General features: G+C 41.7%; 1 protein-coding gene across 4 annotated transcripts; it reads right to left on the reverse strand.

Moving 5' to 3' along the window:
* LOC125747215 (ras-related protein Rap-1b-like) lies at window positions 1–24444 on the reverse strand. Of its 4 annotated transcripts, none has more exons than XM_049022155.1 (8): window positions 24313–24444; window positions 7088–7187; window positions 6112–6180; window positions 5881–5937; window positions 5613–5753; window positions 2569–2712; window positions 2054–2172; window positions 1–613 (listed from the first exon to the last, which is right to left on the reverse strand). In XM_049022155.1, the coding sequence occupies exons 2-7, from the start codon at window positions 7142–7144 to the stop codon at window positions 2083–2085; spliced, it is 558 nt and encodes a 185-aa protein (XP_048878112.1). In that variant the 5' UTR covers window positions 7145–7187; window positions 24313–24444; the 3' UTR covers window positions 1–613; window positions 2054–2082. The 4 variants fall into 4 exon arrangements, with proteins under 4 accessions (XP_048878112.1, XP_048878116.1, XP_048878113.1 ...); XM_049022159.1 differs by lacking the exon at window positions 24313–24444 and adding an exon at window positions 24191–24294; XM_049022156.1 differs by lacking the exon at window positions 24313–24444 and adding an exon at window positions 24144–24283.
* Between the last annotated feature and the right edge of the window lie 261 nt (window positions 24445–24705).

Raw genomic sequence — 24705 nt, forward strand, 5'->3', positions numbered from 1 at the left:
TTTGAGTTTTAGTATAATATATTTCAGCCAAGACATCAATACAAATCAATTATTTCCCTGTTTTTTCTATAAAAGCATTATGCAAAAAAATGACGATATATTACGGGAAACATGGTAGCCCTGTGACTTCAAATACAAAATAAAAACACTTGGGGGAAAATTTTTTATTTCATGAAATCAATGCCTTTATAATACGAAAACAAAAATATTTAGGGACCTTATAAAATATATTACTATTGATCTCCGTAATGTGAAAAGTTAATAGTATTCATCAGAATTAAATCAAGTCCATATCATTCAAAGAGTCACGTTTTCACATAACCAAACGGAGTCCCATGTCGTTAAATAAATGTGCCAATAAACGTTAGGTTTTTTATAATAACAGTAAAACATAATATCTTGGAAACTGGAGTTTATGGCTGTTTCACTGTGAAAAACGATTCTTCTGTCACAATGCTATAAAAGGAGAAAGGAGTCTGAGTCCGGAATCTTCGCTTGTTGGAGACGCAGGCTCCCGGTATGCTGCAGCACATCACATTAGTGCTTCATTCCCTTATTGTTCACAGTGGTAGGAATTCAGAATGCTGGCACAATAGTTCTTCATCATAGCATTCTACAGGGAGACACAAGACAGAACACATATTGTGACTTGAAAATTAGGGATACCGATTATTTGCCAACAATTAACTACAACCGAGTTGATGGACAACAGAATTTCAGACACTGAAGTAGTGCTGCTTATGTCACCGTCTGACATCACTGCTACTTCTAGCTTGATGTACACGCACTGTTTTGGTGCTTTCTCCACCAGAAGGCTCCACTAACAAGTGAATAACAGATTAGCGTGGCAGTGGATGTAGGTCAATACTGGCATTGAGGAGTCTCTGCCCCTTGTTGCTCATTTTGTGAATTTGGTCATTGCATAGCTAGCATCCATAGCTAGGTTAAATATAGTTCTATGGGCTGCCAGCTGGACCCTGGTAGGTAAGAGTGGGCCCCAAGCGATCTGCCAGACCCCACTCTCCCTTGTAACACTCGTCTCGCAAGCCTGGCGTGGTGGCCAGTGAGAGCTGAGGGTCTTAATCCCATTAGCGCCGCTCCAGTTCCCTGCATCAGCGCGAAGCGGAACAGATCTGGAGTGAGAAGAGGCTGCCCCGGGTTAGCTTCCGCTGTGACGCATCGCTGCAGTCTGGAAATCCCACACGCACACTCCATATATTCCTATTATTGTGGGGACTCTCCATTCATTTCTATGGGCACAACCCTAATGCAAACTATGATATCCCTAAGCTTTACCCAGCCCTAACCTTAACCATAAGTAACCAAACAAAATACAAGACCTTTGACATTTTTAGTTTGTTAGATTGCAGTCAGATTTTTAAGTCATCCCTGCCATCAGGAAGTCACTTCTGCCCTTTACCTGACTGATTTCTGCCCTGTTTCACCTTATTCTTGTGCACTGCTGTCTTAGAAATTTTGAACCCAGAAGCAACCCGCTGCTCAGCGTAGCCTTCTGCCAGCAGAACCAGGATTAAACCAGAATTTAATAATGCAGATTTGTTTAAAAATACAGTGATTCTGCATATGTGTGTGTGTGTGTGTGTGTGTGTGTGTGTGTGTGTGTGTGTGTGTGTGTGTGTGTGTGTGTGTGTGCGCGTGTGCGTGCATGCAATAACCCACAGGTGTCAAACTCCAGTCCTGGGGGGCTGGAGTCCTGCACATTTTTTGGGTTTCCCCTCATTTAACACACCTGATTCAACTCCTTCTGCTAATTACCACACAGCTCTTGAACTGAATCATTTATGGTGGAACAGGGAAAGAACTAAGTCACACAGGGCTCCGGCCCCCCAGGACTGGGGTATTCACCAAGTAACCACTAGATGGCAGAATTTGAACACAGTTGTGGCTAGGGACAACATTTAGTGAACCAAAATGCCAGCTGTATTAATTTAATTAAGGTCCATGCATTTACATCATATGAAATTTCAAAGCAATACATTATTATTACACAGTCCCGTGACCCAGGGCCGGGATCTGACTCTGCACATCAGACCTGGCTCACAGATGCTGTTGGCGGGAAGTTCAGAGCAGCACGCAGGTCGATTTCTTTTTTGGCTTCTTCCTTTCCACCGGTGTTTTCCTATTTATCTGTCTTACCAGGTCGAAGAAAATCTGCAACAAAGTACCAACTACATTAATCTGACATCTCAGCATACCAGTATGCTTGGGTGAAGATCCCAAAGTAACTAACCCTAACCCTAACTAACCCTAACGCTGCATGTGACTGAATACCCATCCCCATCTAGGACACAAAATCTCAAAATTAATTTCAGACCATGCAGTTTGGAGTGACATCAATATAATAATATGGTGGGGAATCAGTTCAATACCTCTGTCCATGTTATACAGAATCGATTTTGCCTTCATTTTATGGTCTAACCCATTAAATCTGCTTAGGTCATTTTTTTTCCCTGACAGCGTAAACCCTTTTCCGAAAGCCACAGGAAATGAAGAAACCTTAACGAGCAGAAAGCACACTCATTAGTGAGGGGTTGAGTAGTTACTCACGTCGAGAACATTGATCTTGGATTTTGCTGAGGACTCTAGAAAGGCACAGTGGTTCCACTGCTGGGCCAAGTTATGGCCTTGCTCTTTGCCCACCACTCGCTCCTCCTCCAGGTCACATTTGTTGCCCACCAGGATCATGGGCACCTAAAGAGGTTCACCAAGACAGACAGTAAAATGAGGTGAGCAGACAGCTACAGTACCATAGCCAGTACCCAGCTGACTGGAAGGACCGAGTTTGAACAGGCTCGCAACCCTGACGAACCTGCCAGGAGAGATTTAGTTCGTTGTCCTGAGCAACCTGGGATGCACAAACAGCATAAAAACACAAAACAGATGATGGCTACAAGGTGCAAATAAAACCACACAGACATCCACTTGTGAAAATTTAAAAATGACTTGCTTTCTTGCTTTTATTTTCTTTATTCTTCCCCTTGTAAAGGCAAATGCATAAAAACAAACTGTTCCTACTGTTGTTAGCTCGATGAAAAATCAGCACTGAAATCATGATCTTGGTTTGTTAAGCTTTCTCGAGTCACCTAAAGAAGCTGAGGAACAGTTACTTTCGGTGTGATTCAGGTTTCCATCCTCAGATCATCATAATATTTTTCCCTTTCTCAACTGGTTGTGAAAGAGCTCCACCCAGCACTTTTTCAGCCAGCTCCCGGGAGGCTGAACAAACAGCAGCAACGAGGTCAATAAAAGGAACGAGCATGAAACATTCCATTATCATGTGTGAGACAGAGACCAGAACAACAGGAAATGAGGAGGAAGAGTGTCGGCAGACAGTATGAGCAGAGACAAGACGCACGCGGGGCATAAGACGCGGTACAGGAAGGGTGAGAGGACATGGGGGATAGACATAGGTGCTTTTCTGATCCCGTGTTGACAGTGTGGCTTTCAGCACAGATCACAGGTGAGAGTGAGGATGCTGTCCTGCGATACCTATGGGTCAAACAGAGGGGGAGCATTTCTGAGACACAGGCTGGGAGTTAAGGGGAGAGAAGCGGCTGCATCAAGCCTAGTTCATACTTTACTGTTCAGTGGACACTCTCAGGCTGTGGACAGTCGTGCACGCGGCGGACATACAGCAGTGTTATTCCACCAGAGCAGGAGAGGGCAGATGTACAAAACACAAACACACAAGCATTGCAGTGCAATGGGGAAACTTCTAACTTTAAAAACAGGTTTAAGGTTATTAGCCAAGTATTACAGTAATAAGGCGTTCCACAGTATATTGAAATCCTTACGGCAAAATTAGCCAGGACCCCAATGCCCCTCCCTTTCAGCTCGGCCGATTTCAAAATGGCAGAAGTGTCATGCTTTATATGCCGGACAGCTCGCAGCCCCCACCTCCACCATAACTACTACAACTATTCTTCCTCTATCTTGGTCATTGACTGATCTGTCAGGGCTGCCACTTACTGGAATTTCCTAATCAAATATCTTGCACATAGACATAAAAATATGGGCTACATGTGCAACAAATGTTCACAGCCAACTGCTGACGACAAAATTTCCATCACGTCCCCTTGTCCGCAACCAAAAGTGCACATGAAAGAGTCTAATATGAACTGGCCTTTAGCAAATCCATCAGCCAGAAACATCTGAGATCAGGCAGCCAACAGCAGAGCCTCTTATGGGCAGTGACAGGCATCCCTTCCACTGCATTTGGCTGATTCCCCCCATTAAAATATCATCATATTCTTCATGCTGGGCCGTCAGGAAGGAAATTCAGGTTAAGCATCTTTCAGTGTCAGAGCTCCTGCGGTGTGCAGGCATGGAGACCCTTAAGTGAACCCAGCAGTCCCACCCCCCGCCCCCCCTTTCTTCTTCACCACATTTAATGGGCCGCAGCATTCCCTTGCAATGAGCTCCAGTGCCACCGAAACATGAGGCCCACCTTAACTGGTTTCCACACCATTGGAATCCAGTAAAAAAAAAATCAGCAGAAAATGACTTGGAAGTAAAGAAGCAAGAGAAAGCACATGCACATGGAGGGGGGCATGGGACTGGAGGAAAAGTCAATCCAGTATGACAGACCTGAGGGAGGTTGAATGTTGCTCCTAGACTGGGGGCTTTTGCCTGAAACAACTGAGCAATTCCCCTTGATTGCAGTGAGAAACCTCTCAGTGAAACACTCCGCCCTAAATTTCTACCCGCAGCCCCTCAGCTGAGGTCAAATGGTCTTCAATTCCTTACTGAGAGAGGAGCAGTTCTTCAACAGTGCATCCCAGGACAGCGGTAATTCAGCTGATCCCCTGCCAAATTCCACCTTGTCAATTTTCCCAAACGCCCACCCACGGGGAGTGCGAGACAAAAAAGCTAAGATAAAGAGCAGAAAAAAACAGCTAAATCTGTCACAGATTCTGACTGTCTCCATGTGCGAGCTTTGGCACTACTCCTAACCACCCAAGGGGTCCAGACTAGGAAACCACAGCAGAGTCGTGAACAATCATGTGGTACAAGTGCACAGACCTCAGGCTAAGAACAATGAGCAATGGCGCACTGACAGGCCCCTTGGGGGGGGCACTGGGCCAGCAGACAGGTAGCCCCTATGGTTCTAGTGGAGCAGGTAATCGAAATGTGGAGCAGCCAATGTTAAGGTATTCAGGGCAGACTGCATTGCATGAATGAATGAATCACATGACCTCATTTGAGCAGCCAGCTCACACTTCAATGGGAACGTGTATGACGGGATGAATGATGGGTTTGACTAGATAATACGTATCAAGCCAAAATAAAACAAGCCAAAACCCCATTTTAAAGCTGGAACCGTCACCCAGCATTGCAACTTCAAAGTCCAAGGAGAAGTCTTTAGGTACTTAACTTGAAGATTGATTTGCGCTTTCACACGCTGCCGTTTTATCCAGACGGGACGGGATTAACTGGGATCAAGCAGTGAAAGGAAGGGGGGGGGGGGGGAGAGCAAAACCACAAATCCTGGAGGGTGGTTAGAGGCTACAGGCAGCACGGCGACGGAGACAAACATTAGAGCACAGTCAGGGCAAAACTAGTAGAAGAGGCAGCGCCACGGATACACTCACATCCTCAGTGTCTTTCACGCGCAGGATCTGCTCCCTCAGGTCCTGCAAGTCGTTGAAGGTGGACTGTGCAGTGATGGAGTAAACTAAAGCAAAGCCCTGGCCATTCTTCATATAAAGGTCCCTCATCGCCGTAAACTGTTCCTGGGGGGGTCAGAGGTGGGGAGGCACTGAGGGGACGGCTCTGTTAGCCTCAGCATCAAAGCCAAACCATCCAGGGCTGTGTGCCAGTTACAGGAATACAGTGCTGAGCCTCACTGGGATCACTTACTGTGCCTGCAGTGTCCAGGATTTCAAGCATGCACTGCTGCCCATCTACCTCCACTTGCTTTGCAACAGAAAGGAGGGAAAAGGAAATCTCATCATTCAATTCAATGAATGTTTATCATTATCATAGTTTAGAGAGGTACATGTGTGACAAGAAGTGTCTCGCGACTCCTAGAGCTGCAGCGACGATTTTAAAACAGAATAGCTAAACATCAAGCTGGTCGCAGAGACATACCTTTCTATACGAGTCTTCTATCGTGGGGTCATATTTTTCCACGAAGATACCTTGTACAAACTGGACTGTCTGTCGACAGAAACGAGGCAGTTACACGATGAACATGAAGCAGTCAATGAATAAAGCTGACATTACCGCTTGGCAGACCCAAGGTGAGTGTCCGCAAGCTGACCTAATGAGGTCACAGTTAAATAAAACCAGAACACTGAACTACAGGGCAAAGTATGGGGAATAATTGATGTAATCTTCCCCATCTCGATTACTTTGTTTTTTTTTTTAAGTTCTGTTAACACTTAAAAAAAGAAAATCTGTTAATAATTTTCCCCAGCGTATTCATGTACTGTCCCCTTAAAACCATACGACTATGCGTGTTACGCGACTCCACCCCGTCCAGTTTCCACATGGAAACAAGGAGAAATCAAACACCGAGCCGACTGAGCAACGCGAGCAGCTTGTACCAAAGAAAAACACCGTGTCCGTTTGGACGCATTATGGCTTTAGTGAAGACGACACCGAACAAAGAGGTTAAATTTAAACACTGTGAAAAAGTTTGATACCAAAGACAATACCACTAAATCGGTTTCAACACTAGCAATGTTTAAAATACAGTGGAAACAGCTTATAGTGATCACACTTACGGCAAAATAAATGGTTCATCTATACGTTTCCTTCTATTACTTTAAAATCATGTAGATACACAGTCTTTCATTAGCTTTAATAGTTGAGCGTATTTGTGGTACAAACCTTGTCAATGAAATGTGAGGGCAAAATAAACAAAAAAAACTAAGAAAATAATTGTTCATTAACCGTAACTGAGGTAAAATGTTCAATTAATCGTGATATTGATTTGAGGTCATAACCCCAGCCCTAATTTAAGTCCCTTTTCACCAATGTGTAGGAGCATGAAGGACAATACCCAACAGCAGCCGCCACATGACCAACTGCCAGCAGTAATACTGCTGGTAACGACACTCACCAGTGCAGACTTGCCCACGCCTCCTGAGCCCAACACCACTAGCTTGTATTCCCGCATCGTGGGGAGGGGTGGGGGTCACGTCACCAAGCCACACAGCTGTCTGGAAGATAGAGCAGGATTCAGACATTATTCCGAAGCAGGTACAGTTTTGATCCGTGAAATGAAGACACCCGTCTACCCTTGATCTCCGTTATACACTGTGACAGCCCGCTATTGGCAGCTATTGGTCTGCTGAGGACATAGTTTCAATTTAGTGTGCCGCACAGTTGTATACAGTACCCAAGCTAAACCGGTCAGACACCCTTATCAGGACAACAGCAGTGAGACCCTGATAGGATTTGAGCCAAAAAAGGTAGCTGCTGGCTACAACTAATGCTATGTTCCATTTGAACTCGGAAATTTCCTGGAGTTCCTAGTCGGAACACCCCATGAAATAGGAATTCCTACTTGGAAAGTCTGAGGAATACACACAACCCTGACCACAGAATTCAAGATGGCTGCACCCTTTATCAACAAAAGTTAAAAGCTGTAGTTCACGGTTTAGTAGCATTTACATCTTATTCGTGGCTCAATAAATTGGTTGTACACAAAACTGTCCAACCGTTATCTGGGGACATTTTTCTATGGTGCACAAAATACCACATAATGCGTTATGGACCGGTATTGCTAACAATGGCTAACAATGAACCTGGTTAGAACTAGGGCCTGTTTCAGAGAGCAGAATTTCTTGTTTAGTCAGATCATTTGTTGAATTTAAGGTAGTCTGGCTAAGCACAAGTGATAGTCAATTTAAAACTAGGATCCCTGAAATCTGACACATTGTCTGACTAAGCAAGAAATCATACTTTATGAAACAGGTTCCTGGTATTGCTAAAAGGCTTTCCAACTTACTATACTGGAATACTAATGCTGGTAAGCGGGACGCAGCATTAGAGAAGGCATGGGTTGGAGCAGAGAGTCAAAGCACAAGTGTGCAAAAAACAGACTTCCTTCCGTCTTACACCCAAAAAATAATCAGAATCACACACACGAGTTTTTTTCTTTTAAGTTCTTATTTCCTGGACCTTTTCCAGGTCTGTCAGTCATATTGGAGCCCATGATGAAGTGATCAGTCAGCATAGACATAAGGTTCAAAATAACAGTGACACATCCCACCCACATGCATGAAGACAGCGGTTTGAGACACAGAGCTATGACTAATGCATGAATTTAAATCCCGATGGGGCCGCCACTTGGCTTAGGAAGGACAGGGAACCGGTCCACAAAACACACCGGCTATCCCTGTGTGTGCGGGGGGGGGGGGGGGGAAGAGAGAGAGAGAGAGAGAGAGAGAGAGAGAGAGAGAGAGAAAAGCACCCAGAGATGGAAGCATCAACATATCATGTGCTAATGGAGGCACATTAGCAGGTTTCCTTGAGAAAAAGTACAAGAACTCATCATGTGCAAATGTGGTAGGTATGAAACACACTGTACAACAAATAACAGGCCCCGTCCTCACACGAATGGCAGGAGAGATAGATGGGGCAGAGTGACACTGTCAGCGGAATGAAAAGGCAGGCAGGGGCAACAGTCCAACATGCAGAAGCTTAAGGCAAAGTCCCCTCACTAGCAATGCAGGACAATTCCAATAAATATAGACAGATAAATGAAATAAACAGCAACAAAACTGAAGACTGAAGGAAAGTGACTCAGTCCTGGAACTTCAATTGTGCTTGATGCATGACCACTAGCATTTCCCTTCTGTAGCAGTTTGCTGCTATCACACCCAGCCAGTCCAGACCAAAAGCAATTTCCAAATGATTCCCATTCAGGGGAAATGACAGATGTGCAGGCGGGAGGAAGAGGGAGAATAAGATGAGGGAAAAAAATAAAAATAAAAAAACACAGCGTGCAATGATACCGTCTCATGCATGTGCTCGACCAAATATGGGCATCTCCTTGTGCTGTAAGCCTCCACTCAACTTGCATTCATAATTAGGCAATGTCTCATCCCAAGGATCCTCCTTCATTCAATCCCGCCCCCCAAACATACATGGAGGGTGGGGGCAGACAGCACTCTCATAAACGCAGCTAGCTGGAAAGCCACACAGTCCTGTGGTTAGTCAGTCTCTCCTATAATGTACACACACAGTGACGTCAGCAAGCAGCAGTCTTCTTTGGAAAGAGACATATATCTCCTTGTAAGGACTGAAAGCACTTTGAATAAAAGGGGAGGGTTAGGAGGTTGCATGAAATCTCAAAATGACTGACTGGAAGAATTTCATTTTGTCTGCACTGATTGAAAAAGTGTATTTGTGTCATAAGCCTTGGTGCAAAACTAATGCACAAAACTCAAACAAATATCTCTAGGAGGGAAACAAATCTGTCCTTTCATGCACTATACAGCTTTTGGTTCCAAAAAAGGTTAATTTACAGTTAGACACATACATTCAGTCAGCTTGCAGGAGCTTCGGTTTCGGTTGCCAGATCCCATATAATGAATTAAGTGAATCAGGGAAAAAATTAAACGTTTCAGTGTTTCGAACTGCAAACTTTCCTCCACCCTGTACTCTGGGAATTAAAACGAAACCACAGAGTTCCTCCCTTCAGTGGGAAAGAAAAAACAAATACAACAGAACATATTTCACAAGAGAGATTGATCCAAGTGTGATCTTGCAAGAGACCAAGAGAAGAAACAACCTCACAGAACTCGGTACAGAACCTTCAACCGCTGTAAGGGTGATTGGTAATGTGTCCAGTGCAATGACGGGCTGTCTGGCACATTTCAGGCAACAAAAAAAAGGATTTCCTGTTCTGAAGATGTCTTAACACCGAGATAAACATGAAATTCAGCACATCCACCCATCCTCAAAATGCTTATCCAGGACAGGGTCACAGAATGGATGGGATGCCATTATTAGTTAATGCAAATTATTTGTGTGTAGACAAGGCATCTGCAATTACAAATCACATACAAACCAGAAATGATTATGGCTATAGGCACATTATGATGTGGTTCAGCGGGCACATCCTTCCAAAGTAACATTCACACCTACTACGTTTTGAAAGTTCATCCAGCAGTATGAATGAATTGCTTTAATGTTAATTCAAGTAATGAACCTTAAAATGACCGAATGAGGGAATTTTTTATATGATCGAATTGGGAAAACGTTATAATGTAATAACGGAGGCAGAAATGGCCACAAACAAGGGCTGTGTTAAATTAGTGTGTTCGCTTCTTACAGATAGTTACTTGCAAAATGGACAAAAATGCAGTGATAAAGAAAGGGCAGATGACATGACAGAGCTGCTAGCCAGGAAGTGACAACATTATGGGTAACTATTAGACTTGGATAGGTTCAGTATAGGTTCATGACTGCCGATAATTTCAGGGCATGAAGTACAAGTAAAAGACAGGAAACATGTGACATGCTGCCATGCTGTGTCACGTTAAACCCCAAGTAAAACACTACTACATTTTCAGCCAAGAAAATATAAATTCACAGTCAGTTTTTTTAATCACATATACTTTGTGTGAAATGATGATTAAGTGCAACAATGCTTCACAATGGGAGGGAACACCGGTGAGTAACAGCCTTTGAAGGTCACCGATTTGTAGTGATACAATTGCTCAGGAGGTTGAGATAAGAGTTCAATGGCTGCAGGCCAGCCTCTTCCAGACCAACTCCTTTATCTTCAAGTCAGATCCCACACAAAAGACTCTGAATAAATCACATCCAGCAAGGGAGATTACTCAAGTTGTTCTCGCCCATCTCCTTTATGAAGGCTTCAAGTAATTCCACAGGGATATATAGTGAATATATCGCAAGACTAGATATTGTTTGTCTTAAAAACCAAAAAAGCCATATAATAATCTACACAGACAATACAACAGACAAAAACAAGCAATTGTTGGTTATAAATTCCCTTCTAAAAAATAAACACCCTCAGAAGGCAGAAATATGTATTGGTTTGGCCATGCAAATCTTGAAGGAGACTCTGGCTGCTGAACCACTGTTTAAATGAACAGGTAGCATCTGAACACAGTTGATGTGTTGTTACGCTCAAGCACAGCAAACCTAGAGGATAGCAAAGACCACACGCTGTAGAAAGAGCAAATGTGACCAGGCAAAAGGCCAAAAGGGTTTGTTTTAGATAAATGAAAAGACACAAAGCTGCTAAAGCAGATCAGAATTTTGTCATACAATAATTTTATAATACATTGTGAGATATAGCTCTTACATTGAGAATACAGATGAACAGACATTCATTAATATAACTGTTAGGGAGGGAGAAAAAAAATCTTATAACAATTCAGTTACAAATAGCAATTCTTTCAGGTGGCAATTTTTTATGTCAGCATGAGTTAAAAAAAAAATCGATTTTTAAATATAAACGTAGGTTACTGTGTATTGTTGGTCCTATTAAAACTAATATTTCTACACAAAGCCCAATGTTGTAACAGATGGGCATACAGTTTCATAGGAGAAAGCAGTGGCTTATGAAGCACATGGTTGGCAATCAGAACAAAAGCAGATGAAAGCCAAGGCAGAGATGAAACTAGTCACAGATGCCAGGCATTTACTCCAACAGGCGAAGCTTCAAATGAACTAATCGAAAACATCAAAAACACGGGCACCAGAGTCCAGCTGGTATCAACAACACAGCACGGAGCAAGTGTTTAGATAAGGCACCTAATGCTTTCCCCCTCAGCTTTCATTTAGCGGTTCAAATACATGATGACATCTACATATTTCTCATATTAGGAGCAAAAAAAAAAAAAAGACAATAAGCAAATTAAGAGCCAATTCAGGTCAGTTCATTGTGTTTGATTTTTCAATAATGCAGCAGAAAGACAACCAGGAAGTACAGGCAATCAACTGATATTCACAGAAGTCTTTGTTGGCCAGGTTACATCCAATACCACCACTAACTAGAGCACTAAAACATTTAAAGAAAGACACACATGACTGACTGAGCACGCACTCCAAATCCCAGAGAGTGTTTCAACACATCATTCCTGTCCGAATATGATTGCTTGGCTGAAAACAATTACACTCTGTACAGATACACACCAAAAGCACCCAGTTCATTGATTTTTTCCCCCCTGGAAGGCCTTTGACTGTAATGGGCTGTACCAGAACTGGGGGGGGGGCAGGTATGTCTAGGCCAAGCAGATTACAGTGAAGCCCCCAACACAACTCAGCTCAGAGAAGCTGGGCCAAGTCTAACCTCTGGAGCAGGCTGGGAATTTTTCAGCAATGCTAAAGGTATACACAGACTTGTGGCATGCTATATCTCAGTGTAAACAGAGAGCAGCAGAGAACATGGTGATGGACACCGATTTGTAAATGTTAGACTAACAGATCAAGTTCCATTAAAAGGTTTGCCGTTACAAGAATTCCAAACGAAGATAACTGGGAAAACCTGTGCAGTGACATGCAGCATGTCTGCATGTATAAGTTCCATAGAGGCCACCACACCTGAACTGTCAAAATAATGACTTAGGAATACAGACAAAACCCACAACACAGTACGTGTTCTATACATCTCATTAACCAACATCATATTCCCCTGCCTCCATCCAGAATCACTGGATTTCATTTGCATAGATAGTAGGTAAAAGATCCACAACCCAAAAAGGAAAGACCTCTCGCTTATGACCTGAACAATTAAAAAGGGTAATTACCCAGTTTGACTGCACAGCAAATTTATTAACTCTAAGTTACTGTTTAAGACTTATGGATAATTTTGCAGTGAACATCACAAAACACCTCACCATTATATGACAAATACATATACAGGTAACGTAGTGGTGCACAGATAAGTTTGACCAAGACTGATAACAGATACAGTTTTGTCTAATAATCGGCAATACCGATAATCAGCGAACCTCTGAGCCACTTGCAGAGCGGGATCCACGGAATGGTGTTACATTAGTTTTACACAAAATAATAGATAGGATGATCTGCAAAACAGGTTAAATAATAAAATTAAAAACATAACACGGGCCATATAAAATCATTTTTTGTGGGTCAGTACTTCAAGTACTGTGTCCTGTTTTTAACCAATACGGGATGAGCTTTCTCCCATTTTTTCGAAACGTGTGATTGATCCTCCCACTCCCTCCTACAAAGGCAAAGTCTTTCCACATGGACCTGATGACATCTCACCATTATATGTCAATTTTTTTTACAGCACTGCGCAAAAGTCTTACACAAAGAAAATGTTTAAAGCGATTGAATCTGAACAGTAAGTGTATATTTGCTCAGAAAAAAAAACATTAGAGCACATTAACAATAACAAATCTAAAAAAAAATTCTTCTGTGCTCCAAAGTCACTGATGTCTTGTTGAATGGTTAAATGGACACTACTTCCGTGCCCAAATCTCTCCTTAGGGCCATTCCAAGTATTCGTTAAATTTCACCAGCTCAATTTATTCATCTGTTAAATTATTTAAAGTGGTATTGATTACCCAAACATGGTATGCTGGTACACTGGTGTATTGGAAGGCTATTGCAAAGTCTGGAGAGGCTTTATGAAATGTTTTGAACTGGTTAAGCCGACTAAGACATAATAATTGCAGCTTTACACAAGGAGTGTAACGATCCACGGTATATTATTGAACCATACAGAATGCCACTGATGATTCAATAAAGGGAAAGCGGTACAAAATGCTTTCTAAAACCTTTGGATTACAGTGAACCACTGTGCGAGTCATCATCATCTCCAAATGGAAAAAACTTAGAACCGTAATAAATTTGCCCAGGAGTCGCAGGCCAAGCAGAATTGCGTCAAAAGTGCATAGAGTCACAAAAGTCATCGGAGATCCCAGACAAAAATCTAAAGAACCGCAAGCCTCTCAGGTCAGTTAATGTCACATTCAGGATTCTATGATTAGAAAGGCAATGGGCATAAGTGGTTTCCATGGGAGAGCTGTAAGACAAAAAAAACCACTGAAAGACCACTGTTAGACAGGAGGAACATGAAGGCTCGTCCAGCATTTGCTAAAAAGCACCTTGATTACCCCCAATACTTTTCGGGGAATGTTCTGTGGAATGAGGAGTTAAAAATGGAAGTATTTGGAAGACATGGGTCCTGCTGCATCTGGCATAAAGCTAACACAGCTTCCACACAAAGAACATCATGCTCTCAGTCATGATGGAGCTACTGTGATGGCGTGGGGAGGCTTTGCTGCCTCCGCATCTAGGCAACTTGCCATGATTGAAGGATACATGAATTCAGCAGTCTCCTTCAGTATTTTCTGGTGTCATATCAGACTGATCTGAAGGTCAAGCATCATTGGGTTATGCAGTAGGACAATGATCCAATGCACAAGAGCAAACCGACTTCTGAATGGCTAGGGGAAAATAAAAAGCAAAAATTATGATTTTGAAGTGGCCTAGTCAAGAAGTGAACCACATTGAACTGCACATTTAATCACTCATAGGTTGAAGAACGCACCCAATGTGACAATTAAAACAATTTTGTAGAGAAGAGTGGGCCAAAATTTCCCCACAGCAATGCCAAATTGATCTCCTCATACTGCAAGTGTTTGATTGCAGTTGTTGCTGCCAAAAGTGGCACAACCAAATTTTGCAATTACTTTGTCACGTGGGTGCTGATGGATTATTTTCTTATAATAATTCAAATGATCATTTAAAAACTGTTGCATTTAATCAGGCTGTCCTTTGTATTATAGAGAATTCATTTGGAGATTAGACACAAAGTGCCATGGATAAGCAAAAATAAAAAGGAAATTATGAAGGGGGGGGTGGGCACTATCATGGCACTGTACATAAACACTAAACTCACAGAAAAATTGTGCTTATGAAGCAGATAACTGGTTGCACTGTGGTTCAGTGGGTAACAATACCATACTATACAACAGTGTATGAAGCATGCTGCGACAAATGATCAAATTAAATGGTAATTTTCTACCTGAAACATTATTAAACACAGCACGTAGGTCTCCACCCACCCACCCCCCCTGCATTGTATCCTGTACCTAAAGGATGTTTTATGGTCCAATGACATCATTGACCGATGGCAGAAAGATTTGTGGTTGATGGTGACAGTTTACAATATGGATGTCCAGATCCTCTATTTTGGTATCCCAGTTCGATCCATTCAATATTTATATCTGTTGATTCCGATTTGATCTTTTCTATAGGTATCAATATGGAGTTAATCCTCCCTTTGCTGTAACAGCTGCCACTCTTCTGGGAAGGCTTTCCACAAAATTTGACTGCGGAAACTGTTGCCCATTCATCCAGAATGGCATTTGTGAGGTCAGGCACTGCGAGCCAGGCCTTCATGTCCAACATCAATCTCCATTCCAATTCATCCCAAATGTTTTCGACAGGGTTAAGGTCAGGGCTCTGTGTGGGCCAGACATGTTCTTCCACACCAAATTCACCCAACCATGTCTTTATGGACCTTGCTTTGTGCACTGTTGCACAGTCATGATGGAACAGAAAAGGGTCTTCCCCAAACTGTTCCCACAAAGCTCGAATCAAAGAATTGTCCAAAATGTCTAGGTATGTTGAAGCATTGAGTTCCCTTCACTGGAACTACGGGGCCCAGCCAACCCCCAAAAAACAACCCCAGACCATTACCCCTCCACCAAATTTTACAGTTGGCACACTTCAGTCAGGCATGTAACGTTCCCCTGGCATTCACCAAACCCAGACTCGTCCATCAGCCTGCCAGACAGAGACCTGCTATTTGTCACCCCATAGAACACATTTCCACCGCTCCAGAGGACAGTGGCAGTGTGCTTTACACTACTCCATCCGCCACGTTGCGCTTGGTGATGAGGCATGAATGAAGCTGTTTGTCCATGGAAGCCCATTCCATGAAGCTCCCAGCACACAGATTTGTGCTGGGGTGACGCCAGTGGAAATTCAGAACTCTGCAGTTATTGAGTGAACAGAGCACTGGCTACTTTTACGCACTAAGCGCCTCGGCACTCAGTAACCCTGCTGTTACTTTACATGGTCTGCTACTTCGTGGCTGAATTTGTTGTTCCTAAAACACTTGCACTTCTCAATAATACCACTTACAGTTGACTGTGGAAGAATTTTCACCAACTGACTTTTTTGCAAAGATGGCATCTTATGACAGTACCATGCTAGAATTCATTGAGCTTTTTTTGTTTGTAAACCTGACTGTATGGCTTGGTACTTCATTTTGTACACCTGTGGCAATGGGTCAGGAAAAGAAAAAAAAACTATCCATATAATGTATCAGTGTCAGCTGATGTTTGTTAAACATCAAGACATCGGCATCAGTCTGATGTACAATTCTTGGTCAATATTGCCATTTAGACTTTAGTCTACGTTCAATTATAACAGAGCAGTGTTTTCCTATCTACGGTTATGCTGATGTATTTAAAAGCACTAATTAACTTAACATCACCAGCTATGCACACTGTAGTGTCACAGTTGTGCCCTTGAGAGGTAAAGTGGGCTATCCCACAAAAACAAAGTTTTGAGAAAATGAGCTCCAAAGCTGATTTATTTTTTTTTTTTTAAATCTGTGTGCCTATACCCTATACTTGATATATATCATAGGTAGCACAGAGGTATGATTTATATAAGAACTTATCCAATTATACATATTCAATAAAAAGGGGGTAGGGGTCAAAAATGTGGGATAGCTCACTTTACCTCCCAAGGGCACAGTTTACCAGCGGTGTGAAGCAGATTTAGTTTATGACTTGTTGTGTTTTCGATATAGCAAAAGATCATGCTTTTTTTCCCAGTCCTACAGATAACAAGCAGGTTGGGCAAAATGCAAATGTGACTTAGGCCTGGAACACATCGGATGTGTGGCTTATGTGCGCGGCTGCGGGAAGGACTGACTTTCATTTTGGAACCCATGTTAACACATAAAAGCAGCCACACTGCCTGTGAGAGACATGTGTCTCAGGCAGCAGCACCTCATCTAGAGTGGCGCCTGTTTTCACGCGTGAGGTAAGCGGTTCTCAGTAAAGAGTTAAAAGATCTGTTGATAGTCATACTGACATCATACCAGTAAAATTACATAACTGACACCTTTCACTATAGCGTCAATGGCTAGGCTACATACAAGTATGAAAATTATTTTAACAATTTTTTTCTAATTGCACGTTATTAAAGTTTTTAAAGTTTCCATCCAAGATTAAGCCACAAATCAGAATGAGTATCTCTTCAGACTGGTTCACCCAACAAAATGATTCAGAAGTTACCTATTAATAATTATATTTTGCTTAGTGAAAACTTCTCCCAAAAAGTTATATATTTTTTTTACTTGAGCATTCATCATTCATTGATCCTAGCTTGAGTGATATGACAGCTCCATATTTGAACCAACAACTACCAAGTAACAAAAGCCGTCTAACCACCATGCTACATGTATACTTTCATACCCATAAAGGTATAGACGATCCACACAGCACAGCAGCTGCACTGCTTACTACCCTTCTGGAGATTTCACACAGTGTAATTATGGAGGACAACAGTATTATCTCCTGCTGGGCCACCGTCGGGGCCAATTAACTGCATGGTTAGCCATTTTATTAATATTCTCAAAGCCTATTTCATTATGCTACTGCAGTCTGGTCACCAAAAAGACCAAAACAAGGACCTCAGACTCACAACAAGCTCTCAAAAGGCTTTTGTTTATGTCATTCAGGATGAAGGATCTCAGTGTAGGGGTTGGTGAATTAAAAACCCTCCAAAATTTTCACTTGGGCTTATTTCAGAAAAGAATCAGAAAACATCTCATTTTAGCAAGGAAAAAAATTAAGTACAATATCTGACAAAAAAAAAAAACATGTATTAGGAAACACTCCTGCACTCCACACTGCCATAGTCGGCTTTTTAAGGCTTTTTAACTGGTAAAGCTGGGCGTCAGATAATGGCAACTTTACAGTATATTTAAATAACTTTGCAAGGCTTATCTTTGGGTTGATCACTCAGGATAGACTAACAAAGTGGCTGTCTCAGAACACAGAAGTCGTTTGGCAAAATAGTAGGATGATCAAACACAAGGCCTAGCGGCGCCCATGAAGAAAAGGAATGAGGTACTCCCTTCAATTTCATAACGCTTAGACAAAGCCCAGGCTTATACAACTGAACATGTATACTACTTTAATGGAGCAACACCTGCTCGGTAAGAGAGACTGTGGGTAAGGCAAGTCACAATTAATGCAGCGTCTACCCACAGCGATGGAGGTGCGTGAAAGTGTAACGTGTAAATACCAAAAGTAGGTGAGACCGAAGTAATAGTAGTGATGAATACTGAAAATCTGGGTAATTTTCATAGTATGAACATACAGAATGAATGGAAACTCAGCAGCTGACCTCTCGCAACCAATCTGACAGCACTGAAAATCTGACAAATAGAATTTACTAGAAAGTTTTGGAATAGAATGCAATGGTAGACTACATGATCGGTTTAATACAGGAGGCTAGAGTCAACAAAAAAAAAAAAAGAAAAAACTAAACACGACCACACTGCAAAAGGAAGCCAATATACATGCTTTTTGGGTTTCTTATCATTCTTGTCCTGGAGGGGGAAAAAATAATTACTTCTCACCCTTATCACTACTTAAAAGAAAAAAAGAGAAGCAATCCTGTAAGATACCGATGCCCAAATAATGTTGCTGACACCAATGAGAAGGAGAAGTGGAACAGGCATTGCAAAAGCAGTTGGAATATGCTGACAGGCTGAAAAAAAGAAAACTCCGCAGATTCAGGGAGGCACACATATCAGCCTTGCCTGAGTTTGTCCTCTTCTTTCTTCCTTTTAAGAAATGGATTCAAAATTAGCCTTTAAAGCTAATTTAGTCCCCCTTAACTTGACAGGGAATGTACAAGGAGGAAGGGCAGTGCGAATGCAAATGAGTTAGCAGTGCCAGTATTTTTACCAAAAAACAAAAACATTCCCCCACATACAATAGCACTCATTCAACATGAGAGCTGTGTGGAACATCAGTTGTTCTGTTGAGTAGTAGGCTAGAATATGCAAATGAAACAATTTGCCATTTCCCCTCCTTAGAGGGGAAAACCGAATAATGTGCAAAAACGGTTTCTGCCAAATATCCAGTTAGCCATCTTGGTTAAAAACAAAACGTTATATACCATCAGAATGCTAAAAATAGTTTACCGTGTGACACAAGCACAACACGCGATCCACAAACTGGTTGGTTACACTCTCAAATAAATGTTTGAGTGCAAGGCATGGCTTGCAGGTTCAAAAAAAGGTTCTACTTTGATTGTGTGAAAATGGTTTATATTTGCATAATCTGTCGTGAGCCAATCTACTGCATTTTGCAAACTTTGAAAAGTTACCATTTGCACAACAGGTGACACCACAACCAATATTTAAAAAATATTCATTTAACATTACTACATTTTTTTCAGATAATGATCTATATTGTGGATTATGATTATAACCAGAACTCTCGCGATATGACATTTTAGCCATATCACCCACCTCCCCAGTTGCATCTACCATCGCTCACCTTCTCTCCTGTTGCATGGTGGTAAAACACTTATGGAAAACATATGTGATTTGGAGATTAGTGTGAGATGAAGACGTTACATTTGCAGCATGTAACACAAGTGACCAAACAGTTCATATCCATGGAGGAACTATTCCAAAAACATTTGAAAGGGGCAATTTAATTGAGCACTTGTAGAGCCATTTTTATTTTAAAAGGTTATTTAAAATATTTTCCTTGCAGAAAGCCAAGTTCATTAAAGAAGTGTTAAAAATGTTTAGTCTACAAATTATTATTAGACTAAGGAAATCTGAATCTCGGTCAGGATTAGAATCAGCAGTTGCGGCTTAAAAATAAAAAAAGGCAAATCGGGATTGGGCAAAAATCACGCAAGTGCATCCGTGCTGAAATGAAATGCAAACTTCAAAACACAAAAAAATAATAATGATAATCAAAATTATAACCTTACATAAATGAGGCCTCAAGGCTGTCCATTCAGCCACAGTACCATGGATATTGCACTATCCATGAGGCAGTGGAGACAGTGCAGTGGGATAAGTAAACAGCTGTCAATTTAGCCAAGGAGGCTCCAGGCAAGCAATCATTTTAATATGAATGTGATGTGCAGGTTAGAATAGGACTGGTGTGCAATGACACTAATCAAAACCTTGCTTTGTGCATGCCCTGTATTCCAAAGGTATACACAGAAATACACAGGTAGAGAGCTTGGGGTTTCCGACTGTTCTGGATGATTTTATTGAAGTACTAACCAAGAGAAAAAGGAAAATGTTCAGTAGAGCAGGATAAAGAAGAGTGTAAGGAGGGAAGAAAAACTGGCCCCATATCTGAATCCCACACTGGCATCTCTTAGACGACAGCTAGCACATGAAAACCAGCCAGATATTAAGCATATAGCCCCACTAGATGCTCACTGATACTTAATCTCACTGATCACAATATCATGAAGAAAAAAAAAACTTAAGAACAAGGCTGCTGTACTGTCATGACAACGAGAACAGCTTCATGTTCACGCCATTTCATAGTCTTGTTTCTCAGGCTATAATTAGGAAGTTGTTTTGAATAAGACTTCATTCCATTATTAATACAACATTCATCTTCCTGAGCACTCTTAATAAAAACACAGCACAAAATCAATAGGTACTGCACAAATAAAAATTCTGCCTCCTGCAGGGGTTTCTCCCATGTGCTGCCATGCAAAGATTGAAAATACAGCTATAGATGCAGTGCATTTTGCACATGACTTTTAAAGAAATAAGAGGGAATGTGACATATGAACTTAATATAAGAAAACAAGACCACATGCTGCACCCACTAATTCTCTCCCACTGCTGCAGCAGGGATTAAAGAGAAACCTCAACCCACCTACTTGTCATGTAATATACCTTGTCTCATTTACCAACTTCCCTAAAACAGCTGTGCGCCCAAGACAGTAAGACAGCTGTATTTGCTTCTAAAGTTCTGGGAAAAGGGAAACAGCAGAGTGGCGAAAACAAACCCTGTTCAAAATATTTTTTTTTAAATAATAAAATTATGCATGTTACTGCAGACACAGATCTGGTCAGATGCGAAGAGAAATTTGTCTGCAGTACCTTTGAGGGAATATTCCAAGACAAAGTATAGGCCAATATTTCCCCCCCGCACCATATGATTTACTTGGGATTGTGGCTGTCACTATCATTTAATCCTATAATTCACTGAGCAATCATTTATATAATACGAGGTACATAGCAAATGGCACAAGACAGGAACAAACCAACCATCACATGATGCACAATCAGTCATACAACTTAAGTTGCATATTTTTGGACATGGAAGGAAACCAGACATCCAGCTGAAAAGTCATGCACACACAGGGTGAAGAAGTCTAAAATATTTAGATTGCGCAAAAGTGACTTATCAGGGGAGTAAAGAACCACCATTCAAACCACACCGGTGCATGAGGTCCCTGAAGTTGACCACAGTCACTATACTAGGAGGTGGGGGTCCGAAAGTGGCCCCAGGAACAACAAACCTGGCCCCGAAGATGGTAACAGGAGTACAGTACAACTAAGCACTGCATTTGCTTTATTTAGTAGGCACATTTGTCCAAAGTGACATGTGTTGAATGTCTACTTACACGGCAAGAAAATAAAAATCATGATTATAGTCAAAAATATTGTGGTGACACACCCCTTGCACACCCCAAGGCACAAGTACTAAAATGCACACACTCTTCAGACATGACATCTGCACTAGTTTGACATTCAAGGGAAAGAGATGAGTTACTCTAAACCCAGTGTGACCTGGCAGTCAAGTACAATCTGTTAAACAATCTTAAGTAACCAATTCGTTCTTGTGAATGGGAGCATTGTCATCATAGCAGAAAATAAAGCATGGCAGGAAATGTGCCCCACATCACAAAAAAGCTACCATACCCATGCACAGAAACCGAAAGGCTTCTTCTGGTATTCCACCCACAGACTTGTATCATTATAATAGGTTGAAGAATTACTTGTCCCCCACTGATAAGCAGATCACTGACATGTTCGTTGCATCATTTTGAACCAAATGCCTTTTTATGGTTAATGATTCAATGAGCAGTCTGTTAACTATATTTCATGCCAGTCTGTCACCGTCACCAGATGAACACTTATAAGAGCAAGAGGCACCTGAGATGTAATTTTCCCCCTCATCACCAACAAAACACTTTCTTGCTATGATCAATTATCCCTCCCTGACAAATTTGTCAAACATAACCCAAGCAAAACTGAAAGTTTTCTGGAGTCCCCCGTCATCTAATGCCCTATTTAAGTACAATAGTCGATAACATAATCTTAAACTGATAACTGCCGATATTACTATAGCAGGATAACTAGTTCACACTTTGTCAATGATCTACATTATCTACAATTACACTGGTAAGGATTATATATAAAAAAAAAAAAAACAAGAAGAGCAGTACTTCTACCTGAAAAAGCTAACTGAAAAAACAATGGCCAATGTAATCTCACTACCAATATGTGTCAATACTAATTTTTTCATTATCTGACAAAACAAAATAGGGTGGCAAAATTATATTTCAATTAACACTGAATAAATACCTGTAATTCATTCAATGACTGTGCCAACTATGCAGCCACAGATTGTGGAGCAGACTGGCAAACTCACCAAAGAGAATGTTGAAAGATGCAACTTCAGCACCAAACCTGGCAGAACCAGCAAAGTCAACATCAGCTGAAGCAGGGGTCAACATTGCAGAAGGTGAACCTGCAGTTCAAGACTGCCAAAGCACAATCAAGATGAATAAAAAGAGCATCTAACCACCGGACATTAAATGTCAGCTCTGAAAACCAACCAAAGACTAGTCTGCCTCCCATTCACTATATCTAATCTATACTTTATGGCTACACCCCAAAAGAATATAGTATTACTAGACAAAAAAAGTTGGGACTTGTAAAGGTCAAAAACACACAGAACAAAAACATGCTTTTAAATCAGACCCTCGCTAGTCTGCAAGATACATAAAATTACTGAAGACCAACATACTGCATGTTGATAAACTATTGCAATATAATACCTGTCACTTCATTGCACAACCTCATTATCTCCACCACTGAATGCTTTCAAGTGTGCAAAGAAAATAATTTTAATGAGTTGAAAGAAAAATATTGAACACCTGTATATAATCAGTCAGAAGTTTCAACACAAACCATTAAAATGTTTTCTCAGTATGAACAATAACCGATAGTTTTGTCAAGCCCAATATGCCATGCCCAAACTTGTCATAGAAGAAACATTTCCGACGTTGTTGACTTCTCACGTTTTTATTCTTAACGGTGAAACCTTTGTGCTCGGAGGTAAACTGGTATGGTTCAATATACATCACATGACGGTCACCGTTGCCCGTCAAAATGACAAGTATTGCAAAAAATACATTTCGCCCAGGGGGACTTAGAAGTGTTTCTAACAGTCGCATGACGTTGTAAAGTCACCCCAATGTCAAATATTTACAATAGTGTGACTAATGCAGACATCTGGCCATGTAACCCAAATACGGCGCTGAGTTTCGCAGAAACTCCGATGCTTGGGGTAAACAGATTGCGGCTACCGGCTATAGGCGTTCCCAACCCGCTGCCCGTCAAATCGAGCAGGGAAAGCCAGGGGGCTCCACGGCAACTTAACTTTCTGCATCAACAAAGACGGTAACAAATTAACATAAACTTTTATTTGCTCCAAAATGAGCGTAAAGTATCTGTTGCTTTCGCGTATGTTCTGCTTAACAAGAAAATCTAAAGCTAACGTCCCGAAACTGTGTCCTGTCGTACAACTACGAGAAATTAAACTGGATATAAATGACAGAGTACGGATTGACAATCATGCATATATCCTAAGATTACTAAAACCCATAAATATAATCCTTTAGAAAACTACAGTTAACATCGCCGCTGCAGCCGACGTCTCTTATTTCGGTGCTAGAGTGAGGTCTCTCTGCCAAACTCCACTTTACAAGGTGTGTCGACGGCTATAAAACACGTCCTCCTTTACCACTTGGCTTGGACTAAACGGGGAGTCTGTGTATATACTAACTGGGAGCGCAATAATCCTTTGTGCAGCTACATGGCTTTCCTCTTCACCTCAGATAGCCGCGTCTCCTGTGGACACCCAGAATCGGACAGCGATGTGACCTGAGTACCCGAACGTATGAGCGCGATGCCCGCGAGCGCCAGCGCGCGCTAAGCTGGGTAGCAACACTCACCGCCTCGTGCTCTCCGCCGCTCCGTAGCACTGCATGCAGCGCTCGCATCTCCACTCTAGAGACGTCATCCCTCAGCCGCGCGTGCTCTGTGCTCTTAAAAGGGCAACACAACGCCGCGTACCAGCTCCCTGTCCGTGGCTGTTAAAAGTCGAAGCGTAAAGTTAAACAGTGATAAAGACAAGCCGCCAGTCCCCATGTGCATCGTGCATATTTTGCTAATAATGATTTTTTTATATATATAAAAAATTTCACGCTGGCGCTGAGTTTTCGCATTACGGCTCGGGTACCCTGTGTTTTGAGGGAAGACTGTGCGGCTGCTTTAACCCTTCCCCCCAAAAATTAATGATCTTTTTGAATATTGATAAGTATTTGTTTCCCTTAAGAAACCGGAAT

The sequence above is a fragment of the Brienomyrus brachyistius genome, chromosome 8, assembly GCF_023856365.1.
Source record: "Brienomyrus brachyistius isolate T26 chromosome 8, BBRACH_0.4, whole genome shotgun sequence".
Classification (NCBI taxonomy): Eukaryota; Metazoa; Chordata; class Actinopteri; order Osteoglossiformes; family Mormyridae; genus Brienomyrus; species Brienomyrus brachyistius.

What these genes read in the sequence shown, in the direction of transcription:
- LOC125747215 (XM_049022155.1), bottom strand. Translation starts at nt 7,144, where the DNA reads ATGCGGGAATACAAGCTAGTGGTGTTGGGCTCAGGAGGCGTGGGCAAG. An exon ending in GCGTGAAAGACACTGAGGAT is followed by an intron (nt 2,713 to 5,612) that starts GTGAGTGTATCC and finishes GAACCTCTTTAG; the next exon opens with GTGCCCATGATCCTGGTGGG. An exon ending in CCAAGATCAATGTTCTCGAC is followed by an intron (nt 2,173 to 2,568) that starts GTGAGTAACTAC and finishes ACTTTGTTGCAG; the next exon opens with ATTTTCTTCGACCTGGTAAG.